The 12,226-nt window shown below is 42.5% G+C and overlaps 1 protein-coding gene across 1 annotated transcript in view; it reads left to right on the forward strand.

Moving 5' to 3' along the window:
- Positions 1–523: 523 nt before the first annotated feature.
- UBR5 (ubiquitin protein ligase E3 component n-recognin 5) overlaps positions 524–12,226 on the forward strand; it is a 138,693-nt gene continuing 126,990 nt past the window's right edge. The window contains exon 1 of the mRNA XM_052651971.1: positions 524–615. Coding sequence (XP_052507931.1) covers positions 554–615 — 62 coding nt within the window. The 5' untranslated portion in view covers positions 524–553. The remainder of the gene's footprint in view (positions 616–12,226) is intronic.

Here is a 12,226-nt window from a genome sequence, read left to right on the forward strand (position 1 = left end):
CCCCCTCCGCTCGGGAGCGGAGCCTGCGAGACGGAGAAACTGGGGCAGAAGTGAAGATGGCGGCGGCGGTGCTGGTGGCGGCGGCGGCGGCTTCTTCTCGCCAGTGACGCGCCGAGCGGGCTCATTTCCCTCCCCACCTCCCCAGTCCGGACCCGTCCGCCGCCGGGACCACACACCGGCCCCACAGCCCGCAGCCCGTCCCCCTCCCCTCCTCAGTCGGGCCCCTCTCTCCCGACGTCCGGCTGCCGGTGGCGGCGGCAGCGGCGGCGCGCCCCGGGTCCCGGCCGCCGGCCTCGCACTCCTGCGCCCTGTCGCTGAGGGAGCGGGGTGGCGTGTTGATCCGCCCTCCTGCCCGCCCCGCCGGACCGCCGCGCCTCGGACACACGCCCGGCAGGGAGGCGGCGGCGGCCCCTGCGCATTTGCTTCTCTCATTTGGGGACCGGGAGGCGGCGGCGGCTGTGGCTGTGGGTTTTGACGAGGGGAAGGGGTTCGGGGGTGGGGGGAGCCGAGCGGGAGGGGGCCGTCCTCGAGAGGACGACGAGAAGGAAGCACCATGACGTCCATCCATTTCGTGGTTCACCCGCTGCCGGGCACCGAGGACCAGCTCAATGACAGGTAATAGGGCCGGCGGGCGGGCCGGCCGGCGGGCGGCGGGGGGAGGGGCGCCTCCCCGCCCTCCCCTCCCCCACGGGGCCGCGCCGGACCGGCGGCCGGTGGGGAGGGCGGGGGTCCTCACTGCCCCCCGGCTAGGCCCCTTCCGGGGCAAACTTCTGGTCCCAAGGGCCGGGGCCGCGGGGTCCGGGGGGTGTGGGGGGAAGCGAGCTGTGGACGGGGAAGCGCACTGCACCCTCTAACGCCCCCCGGTCCCCCCGCCTCCACGGAGGAGCCGCGTTCAACTCGGTGGGGGCGGCGGGTGGGTATCCATCCAGCTCCCGGTGCGGGGAGCTTCCTCACCGCCCGGGCCAGGCCCGAGGAATCCATATTAGTCAAAGTTGAATTGAGACAGACAATGCGGATGGGGGATGGTGGAGGTTGAAAAAAAAAAAAAAAGAGGGAAGCGGAGAAGCCGGGCGAGGGGCCCCGGGGTAGGCTGGGTTCGCCCGGGCTCCCGGGAGCTGTGTCCGGTGGGGTGGTCGGACCGGCGGGGGCCTGGAGCTCCTGGGGGAAGGGGAGGCGGGGCGGGGTGGGGTCGGGGGACCTGGGTGGGAGAAGCTGATTCCCTGCAGATCGCGGGTGGGGTGGCGGGAGGGAGGAAGCGCCATGATTATTGTTATTATTATTAAATTTGAGCCCCTGCAGTGAGGTTTGCCGGTCCGGGGAGGGGATGAATTTAGGCGAGGGTGGGGGGGCGGGGAGGGAAGTGGATTGGGTTCCCTTTGCTCTGTTTTCCTGGAAACGGTGCTGGCAGCTCCTGTTTCCCAGTCCCTGTGGTGCGAGCTTTTTTGTTTCCTTTTTTTATTCTAATGATAGTGTTTTCCTGAGTTGTAATTTGACAGCTGAAAACCGTGCGTAGAGTCAAAGGAAAACTCTTACGTTTGCAGTTCGCAGTGCTGGCTTTTCTTAACACTCTGTAAATTTCTGGGATGGGTTTTGCTATGGGCGGAGGAGGCATTATGATTTTTTTTTTTTTTTTTTTGGTCTTTCATAAGGAGGCTGTTTTGACTCTGGATTCCTCCCCTTCCCTCCTCCACCGTTCCCTGCCAGTTTAGGATATTGAATTGCAAGGCCGCATGCTCTCAGGGAACTGAGATAAAGCAGGAAAAGTTCCTTCACTGTTGCAAAACAGAGATTCCGAAAAGGTTGAGGGAAACCTCCATTAGGCAAGGCTGAGAATCTAGGACTCAGATCGAATGATGGGCTAAATGTTTTATAGGGTCAGAAAGTGGGGCATTTGAAGTTTCTATCCCAACACTTTCGCTGCTCTCTCTTCCTCATAAATATAGAAGGCCGTCAGGGCCCACGTTTAGAAGTTAGATATGATTTTTGTTAAGTGACCGGGTGACATAAATTGCATGAAGCCCTGTTTGTCATGCACTTCCCTGAGGGAGGAAGAGGCCTAACTTGCTGCTGAGATACCGGCCTCTGTTTCGGGGTATCTAACTGCCTCAGGTGGGGCGGACAGCCTTTCAATCCGGGAAGCTGGAGGCTTGGTTTCTGGCATTGGGTTCGGATTTGTCTAATCTTTGCTGTTGTAGCCATATTGTATTTCACATGTTCGTAGAACTTTTGGAATACTTTCTCAAAATACTAATCATTTGGAGTGGTCACATAGTTTTTTTAAGTACGAAAATAAGTTTTAAGTCATTTATTTTATAATGCAGTCTTACTCCGATTTTATTTCATTACAAATCTTTTGTTAAGACTTTTACATAAGGTGTTTTTTTTTGGGGGGGGGGTAAATTTTAGAACCAAGCTAGTAGTGAGGATAGCTGTACTGTCTGTCATTCATAGAATCCAGTTGGCCCTGCTTGTGGGGGAACTTGTTACATTGCACCAGAAGAGACATACACGGTGTATTTTTTATACTAGTCCTAACTTTATATACCAGGAATCCTAACTAATTTACTCAATTGATCATGCATGCCAAAACCTATTTTGCGGTTTTGTTAGGCACTTTGAGCATTCTTTTTTCAGCTAGTCTAGAAATTTACATGTATCCTTTTTAAAGCTACCTTTTCTTTTTTCATTCTTGGTGTAAACAAATAATCAGCTTTGACTCCTGTACTCTCAGTATACAATATTGAGACTGTTTGGGTCATTTTCAGTTTTCATGAGAAATAAAGACAGGTGGTTTCGAAAATGAGACTGTAAAATATGTGCATCAAGAATGTAGTAGATATTAAAAAAAACAGCTGTAGATAAAATTTTAGGAACCTGTAGTTGTATCTCGTAGCAGTAGAATGTCTGGTCTGTTTTATGAAAGCAGCATTTGAAATAGTCATGCTTTCCAGTTTTGAAGTAGTTGACTTGTGGAGCTGTTCTGTGTCTCCCCTTCAGAAGAAGATCCTGTATGCATACCTAGTTGCAAAATACTAGATCAACCCTTTGCTGCATTGTTTAAGGGAAATCTTTCCCCACACGAGACTCTTTCTCTGGAACCTTTTAACTTAACTAGAATGAGCCCAGAAAACTTTTGCCTTTAGATAAAAATCTAACGAAATGATAATTGATAGTTTTGGTGAAAAAAAAAAAAATATATATATATATATAAACACATAGACGTTAGTATTTACCCGAAAAGCAGTAAGATTGGACTGGCAGCATGGTATTGAAAATAAATTGCTTAGTCAAATAAAATGCCTCAAAACACCAATATTGTGCTATACAAATAAAGTTTTCTATTTAAAATGGCTGCATCCTATTAAAAGTCATATATTTTGTTTACTGTAGAAATGTGATGTCAGCATTTAAAATGTACTCAGTATTAAAAAATCTGATTTTTTCCCTCTGTGTTTTTTCTTTTTTAGCAGGAGGAATAAAAGAAGCAGGCAAAACAAAACAAATGGTAAACAGAAGGCAGAACGATACTAACAGGGTGATGTGGAGGCAAAAAAGCTAAAGCTAAAAAATTGTTGTTTAGTCTCTAAAGTCAAGTCTGACTCTTTGCCACTGCATGGACTGTAGCTCACCAGTCTCTCTTATCTATGGATTTCCCAGGCAGGAATACTGGAGTGCGTTTCCTCTGTGTTTTTATGCTTGTTATTTTTGTGATGGGCTTCCCAGCAGTAAAGAATCCTGCCAGTGAAGGAGACATGAATTCGATCCCTGGATTGGGAAGATCCTCTGGAGAGGGAAATGGCAACCCACTCCAGTATTCTTGCCTGGGAAATCCCATGGACAGAGGAGCCTGATGGGCTACAGTCCATGGGGTTGCGAAAGAGTTGGACGTGGTTAAGCACGCACTCATGCATTTCTGCGACAGTCTTGGTATATTGGGTTAACATCTTTAATTATTGGCCCTGGGAGACCAAATAATGCAGTAGTTGAATACAGGTGGGGATGGCTAGGCATTCCTAGAGCCTAGGATATAGGTTGTGGATTTCCAGAGTGATTACAAGGTCCCTGGTGCAGAGAGCTGGCCCCTCAGCAAATATTCTTTGTATGGAATTGAAACCGCTCGGTGCTCAGATACTTGTGTAACATTTGGATTTTCTTTCTAGCAAATTCCTTGAGTTAGTGCTATGTTCCTGCTTAAAACATCTCAAGAAATAATCAGTAGTAAAAACCATACCAAGAAAATGGTACTGCATTTTGAGATTGAGAGGCGAGCTGGAAGTGCAGCTCAGCAAATCCTGGGAAGTGCCGAAGAAGTCAGTAGACCATTCTTTTCACAGATGCGCTGGAAAACCAGGCCTGAGTTTACCGACTTTATCCAGGGTACTGACAGATGAGGGCCACAGGATGGGTCTTCTAATTTTTGAAGTCCAGGTCTCTTCACTGTCCCACATGGCCTGTATTCTAGGAAATCTCTGCTTTCTGAGGTGTCCCAGCCTTTGTGCAGCCACCTGTCTTAGAGTTTTGATTTCTTCTCCCCAACGCCTCCCTCCTGCACTTCAAATTGATTTAGGCCTTTTGTCAGAGCGCGGAACCTCTTAATGCTTTCCTAGTACTAGGTCAGGAGAGGCCTTTTAAGGTGATATGTGTTCCTGAGATTAGTCCCTGTCTTGAATTACTCTTTGGGATGCAGGTTGGCTACATTGCAACGCAGTTCACGTTGTTGGTCTGGATGTGGAATTTTCCTGTGAGCTTTGCTCTTAGGCATTATAATGTGCTGTGTGACCAGAAACAATCTGGGTTGAGACTGTTACATTGAAAAGGTTTTTCTCCAAGGAGCTCCCCCTTTAGAAGCTATAAGGCTACAGAGTAAGGTAGTGTAGATAGGAGTTTAAAATTAAGAATTCCTAAATCTGGTTTGTCTCAGCCCTGCTAGTTATTAACTATGTTGTGGTAGGCGAGTCGTTTAAGCACTTACAGTCTCATTCCCTGCCGCTCCTCCCCACCCCTACAGACTCAGTTTCTAAGTCAGGTATAGTAGTACCCTTGTTGGTGAAGAATAGTTGAGATAGCAGGTGGGAAAGCACAATATTATAGGTTCTGTGGAAAATATTATAAAGAGATAGTTACTTTTTACAGCTTTTACATTTTGTCTGGTTTCCAAATAGGAAAACAGGCACTAGAGGAATTGCACTAGAATATCCTTAGCATTGAGTGCAGAATCCAGACTGTTAGTCTTAGACCAGTGGTTCTCAATTGGGTGTAGTTTTTGCCCCCCTGGGGATGTTTGCCGTGTTTGGAGACATTTTTTGGTTGTCCCAGTTGGGGCATTGTTACTGGCCTCTGGTTGGGTAGACATCAGAGGTGGTGCTCACCACCCTGCAATGCACAGGACAGCCCCACAGTAAAGTATGAACCTATCCATGATGTCAGTTGTGGTGAGGTTCAGAAACTCTTATCATAGATCATCTTGAATATATACAGATGTAAAACTAAAGGGAAATTTATGAAAAATTCAAGCAGTAGAAGTTAGTCTCAAGACATGACTTACTTAAATTGAAATTAGTTGAAAAGAAATAAAATTAACAAGTCAGTTCCATAGTAACAGTAATCACATTTCAAGTGCTCTGTACCCACATGTAGCTAGTAGCATGGTATTGGACAGTGCAGATACAGAACAGTGCCATGATCACTGCACATTCTGTTGGGCAGGGTTGACACAGAAAGAGCTTTTTGCACAATACCTGGCCTTTAGTAAGTGCATCTTATTTTATTAGGAACTGTTGGGTTTTAAAGACTCAGCCATATCCTCATCCCTTCAGTAGGATCCAGAAAAGAGGCCTGGGAGCTGAACAAAGATTGTGGTGGGTAGAGGTTATACTAGTTGAAAGCTGCCTAAAGTTTCATTGTGCTACACCAAAACACAGTATTAGGGTGGAATAGAGCATCACGTCACCAAACCAGTGGGAAATCTGACTATTTGATTATTGAGATAGTTACCTAGAAACAATAATACTAGAGTGACTTTACTGAGAAAGTCCAGGCAAGCCTCAAAAATGATTAAGTTGTTTAAGGAAAGTAAGATTAAAGACAGGGTATGGAATAGCCAAACAAAAAATTGAAAATGAAAACAAGGGAAGATTAGTTTTATAAATCAAAAAATCAGTGAGTAAATTGTAGGTCTAGGAGTAAACAGATACTTGGGAAGGCAATTACATAGTACACAGGAGTACAACTAGGAATCATGGGATGAACTTTAGAAAAGGTGAGGATTTTTCCTTAACAATGAACATTATTTAGGAAATAGTCTTTAAAGGAAAGTTTAGTCACTGAGGACTGTGTCAAATTACACGTAAGTAGATCTTGCAGAGTGTATTGAGGGGAATAATCTTATGTGATAGAATGTATTTATGTCCTTGTGCCCCATTTTCATCATACATACACTAGGCCCTTGGTATCCACAGGTTTTATATCCACAGATACCAAGTGCTAACTATTTGTACTAGTTATTTTATAAAGGGACTTAAGCAGCCAAGGGTTTTGGTACCCGCCGGGACTCTTGGAACCAGTACCCCTTAGAGACACAGGACCAACTGTATTTCTAGTTAAGAAAACAAACTCTAATTATAGTCTGTTTCTGTCATTTTGACACCTTGGCATTCTGAGCAAATGACAACAGCCTGTCTCCTGGCTCACTGTAATTTTGAAATGTTGATTTGTTTTTATAATGATTTTTAAGTTTTATTCTGAAAATTATTTTAAAGCTTTTTATTATGAACTTTAAAACATATACAGAAGTAAAGAGGATAGTATAGTGAGCACCCAATTTCAACAACCTGATTTAAAGTGTCTTCCCTCTTATTCCTTTCCCTCAGATCATATATTTGATACACATTCATTATATATCTCAAAGTTGAAAGCTTTAAAAAAATTATCTTAATCTCAGAGTTCAGTCTGTTTAGATTTTTCCTGTTGTTACATGAAAGCTTATTTTTGATGATTGACCGTTTTGTGACTTTATATAATAAAACCAATTAAATTTTAACATGTTATAAAATTTGACATTCTTAAGAGAAATTTGTTGGATAATAGCCTTAGATGGATAGGCAACATTACATTGGAAATATTCCTGACAGATGTTGTCACATCTTTAACCTCTAGTGTGATAACATTTGATCAGCAAGTTGCTTGTAATAATGATGGAAGGACAGAGTTCTTGAAAGTGGGGCACATTGAGGCAAAAGTCATGTGAAAAGTTCACTGCATTCTTCTAACTTAATATAGAGGTAAGACTTCCCTGGTGGCTCAGATGGTAAAGAATCTGCCGATGATGTGGGAGACCCAGATTCTATCCCTGGGTTGGGAAGATTCCCCTGGAGAAGGGAATAGCAACCCACTCCAGTATTCTTGCCTGGAGAATGCCATGGGCAGAGGAGCCTAGTGTGCTACAGTCCATGATGTCACAAAGAGTTGGACACAACTCAGCGACTAACACTTTCATAGAGGTAAGATTACTGGTAAATTGAATTTAGCTATTAGAAATTATTCTCTAATGAGATCATATTTTATATTATTTTCTTGATACGATCACTGTAGTGGTAATAAACCCCTTCAAAATGAGAAATATGATAAATTCTTAGGTAACTGTGGTTTCTGATATCCTGATTTTTGTCAGGATATTGAATAAAGTGTTACAAATTAATGTTACTTCACATGTAAATAAAAATATAAGCTTAAACAGCAAAGTAATGTTATTTGTTCAGTTTCCAGTGGTATCATTCACCTTAATAAAATGTTTCAACTTTCTCTATTATTTAGTTTGTAACTCAGCTTTATTGAAGTTTCACTTACATACAGTAAAATTCACCCATTTTTAGTGTACAGTTTGAGTTTTGACAAATGTGTATAGTTGTGTAACCATGATTACAATCAAGATACAGAATATTTTCATGATCCCAAAAGTTCCCTGGTGCCCTTTTGCTTTCTGAGCCCCTTCTTCCCACCACGCTCCTGAAAACAGCTATTCTTTTTCTCACTGTAATTTGGCCTTTTTTAGAATTTCGTGGAAAAGGGATCATATGTCTGGGGACTTTTCCTTAGCACATGTAACAGTTTTTTTTCTTTTGTTAATTATGGTGGTTGTTGTTTAGTCACCAAGTCGTGTCTGACTGGGACCCCATGGACTGCATCACACCAGGCTTCCCTGTCTTCATTATCTCCTGGAGATGGCTCAAACACATATCCATTTGAGTCAGTAATGCCATCCAACCATCTCATCCTCTGTCATCTCCTTCTCCTCCTGCCTTTAGTCTTTCCTAGTATCAAGGTCTTTTCCAATGAGTTGACTCTTCGTATCAGGTAGCCAAAGTATTGGAGCTTCAGTATCAGTCCTTCTAGTGAATATTCAGGACTGATTTCCTTCAGCATTGACTGGTTTGATGTTCTTGCAGTCCAAGGGACTCTCAAGAGTCTTCTCCAGGACCACAGTTTGAAAGCATCATTTCTTTGGTGCTCAGCCTTCTTTATGGTCCAACTCTCACATTCACAACATGACTACTGGAAAAACCACAGCTTTGACTGTACAGACCTTTGTTGGCAAAGTGATGCCTCTGCTTTTCAATATACTATCTAGGTTTGTCATAGCTTTCCTTCCAAGGAGCAAGTGTCTTTTAGTTTCATAGCTGCAGTCACTGTCCACAGTGATTTTGGAGCCCAAGAAAATAAAGTCTCACTGTTTCCATTTATTCCCCATCTATTTGCCGTGAAATGGGGGGACCAGATGCCACATTGATTGTGGTAGTAGTATTTCATTGTTTGGATAATCGCTATATTGTCATCTGTTTTCTAGCTGATGGAAATTGGAGCTGTTTTCAAGTTTTTGACTGTTAATAGTTTTAAAAAATTGCTTACTATTAAAAAGCATTCTCACTACAATATTGTAAAATAATTAGCCTCCAATTAAAATAAATAAATTTATATAAAAAATAAAAAGCATTCTTATACAAGATTCAGAAAACACAGTTTATAAAGTCTAGCAAGGGTGCCATCACTGGTAGTGTTTTGGTGACTTTCTGGTCTCTTTTTTCCTATACATGGATTTTTCTTTTAAAATACAGTTGTGATCAAGCTGCATATAATTTTATGTATTTGAAATTTTTCTTGACTCCAAAATGTTACATTATTTTTCATAGGAAAAAGCTACTCAAACGTACATTTTTCTTGATAGCAAATTTTCATGTTAATATATATATGTATATATATATACACATATATAAAAGATTATGTAGTCTGGAATTTCATTAGTAATAGTGGTATTCTAGATCACCAGTTATATGACAGTGTCCAGTCTAGGGAGCACTGTGAATTGAATGAATAGATAGAATTTTATTTCCTTTTTCATCAGTTCAGGCCCCATTCTTTTTTAGTACAAAAGGAAAAGTGTTGAGAAACTACCATTTCAAGAAACGGGCTCTGCCCCAGCATGAATATGCCATTCCAGAATTCATATGACAAGGTGGTGTAGCTCTTTATGACCTGCTCTAAGACTTGCTCAGAGGCCTGGTGGAGGTTCACCTGAGTGTTTTCCTGTGGAGAAACAGCCTGCTGCTGTGATGTGAAAAGTGGAGGATGATGGGTTTTTGTAAGCTTTTAGAAAAAGCCAAATTTGAGATCAGGAAGTTAACTTGATGAAGAATGTCAAAAGAGCAGAGATAATATGGTAGGGTTATTTTGATGTCTCAGTGATGAAAATAGGGTTTTATATGAAAAGCTTTGAGGGGAGGAGTATATGAACTTGTGTAGTTCATTGTCTACATTCTTCTGTTGTGGGAGTGACTTTGCTTCCTGTCCAGAGGGAATTTGACCTAGTCCAGTTGTTGCTCTGTGTCATCATCTGTATATGGAAACTTTAAGGGAAGCACCAGACAGGTGATTTTTTGTGTGTGCGTGCAAATCTAGTTTAAACATTCAGTCTCTTCGTATGCTTTTATTTTTAGTAGTTTTTAAACTTCACTTAAAACTTTTTCATTTTTAAACTTCATCTTTGAGAAGTCCCTGGGTGTTTTCCTTAAGTAACTGCATTTTTCTGCTTATCAGGTGTTGTGATCATTATAGATCAAGAATGTTGAGGGGGAAGGAGTCCTTGGATGCTGTGGATAGTGAGGGAGTCCTTGGATGCTGTGGACAGTTGCTGTGGTGGTTCTTTAGGAGAGTATAGGAACTACTTTTTCTTTGCTTCCTGCAGTTGCCAGCAGGGATGAATCCAAATTGCTTCCACGTGTTTCTACTGATTTTCTGTTAGGTTTCTGTCACTGCCGAAGGGACACAGAACCAGGAATGGCTCTCTTCTATAGGGGAGGTTGGCAGCCCGTCGTCTGCAGGTCAGAGATGGCATGGGGGCTGATTTTGTTGGCAGTTGCTCATCTTTCTGCCATTTCGGAGAGCAGAGAGATACTGAAAAAGAAATACAACACCTGATTCCAGAGACAGGAGTCAGTGTGTCATTAGCAGCCTCCCCATACCATCCGGAATGATTTTGGTTTCATAAAACTCTGTGGAATGGTAGGGATTCTAGGCCAGTTGGTCTTTTGCTTTTCTTCTCCAGGGTCTCTTGATTCCTCAGAAGTCTCTTTGGAAATGTAAAAAGCTTTCAGTTGACATGAAGATTCAATCTTCTCTTTTTTTTTTTTTTTGTAAATTCAAGGGCATTCTTGAGGGGTGATAGCATTTATCTTTGAGGATGATATATTTAAAATCTTTTTTTTAATAGAAAGTTTTTCTGGCAATAGTGTTAAAGTTTTGTAAGTAATATAACCTAACCAGATGTAGTAAAAACATTTATTCTGGTAGCCTTTTCTGATTAAGAGGTTTTTTGATATAAAGCAGTTTTTCTCATAGTATCTAAATGGACTGCCATCATCAGGAACAAAAAAGTATGAAGATCCTGGTATAAAAGGCTCTTATCCACATTTCTTTGTTTTAAAATTCATCAATGACAGCAAAACCAGTCAGTCCAAAGGAAATCAACCCTGAATATTCATTGGAAGGACTGATGCTGAAGCTGAAACTCTTAATACTTTGGCCACCTGATGTGAAGAGAATACTCATTGGAAAAGACCCTGATGCTGGGAAAGATTGAAGGCAAAAGGAGAAGAGGCTGGCAGAAGATGAGATGATTAGATAGCATCATCGGCTCAATAGACATGAATTTGAGCATGCTTTAGGAGGTAGTGAAGGAGAAGGATGCCTAGCATGCTGCAGTCCATGGGGTCGCAGAGTTGGACACGACTTGGCGACTGAACGACGACGACGACAGCAAATAGGGCCAAACTTGCCAGTTCCTCACTGCCCCCAGCCATCCTTTCTCCATCAGACCATAGGTTCTCTAACCGTCTGTCTGAGGCTAGAGTAATTTTTGTTTGTTTTTCTGTTTTTACAAATGAAATTAAAAAAATTTGAAACAAGTTACATAAAAATCAGGTCTTCCCCAGAACTGTGAGACACTGAGAGGATAGCTTTTTAAAAACGCATGCCAGTGCTTATAGGCTTACAGTCTTAGGGGAGTGACACTGACCCATGGGCGAGTAGCAAACTGTGACAGACTGGCAGAAGAGTTTGGCCTGTGTCAATATTTGCTGTGTGTTGCCGGCACAGAGTCGAGAACAATGTTAGGTGAGTTTCCCTTGTTCAGTAAACGTTTGTGTGCTTCTCAAATGTTGTGCTAGGCTTGGGGTAGCTGCACCAACCCTTCCTGGAATTTGGGTTGAGAAGCAGTTGGAACTTTTTCTAGCTCTTTTGGGAAAGTTTGTAGAAGAGTGAGGTGATAGGTTAGTGGGTCCTGGAGTGGCATCAGGTAGGTGGGCCATGTTTGTTGATTTATTTTTAACTTTTTACTTTGAAATAATTATAGACTCACAAGTAGTTGAAAAAATAATGCAGAAAAGGACCCATGTACTCATAACCCAGCTTCTCCCAATGGTAATATCTTGATTGTGCCAAGTATTTTTCACATCCTTGTCAAAGTACTAGAAATGCAAAGATGTATTTTCTGCATATGCATTTTTGAGAAGTCTTTTGTCTGTTAAGAAAATATAGATTAGAAGACACAAACAAAAGACACAAAGAAAACTTGGTATTCTTAGATGATTTTGAATTGATGGGACATTCAGTAGGCAATCCGGGCCTCTCTGGTGGCTCAGACGGTAACGAGTCTGCCTGCTGTGCAGTCTGCTGC

Source organism: Budorcas taxicolor, chromosome 14 (genome assembly GCF_023091745.1).
Source record: "Budorcas taxicolor isolate Tak-1 chromosome 14, Takin1.1, whole genome shotgun sequence".
NCBI lineage: Eukaryota > Metazoa > Chordata > Mammalia > Artiodactyla > Bovidae > Budorcas > Budorcas taxicolor.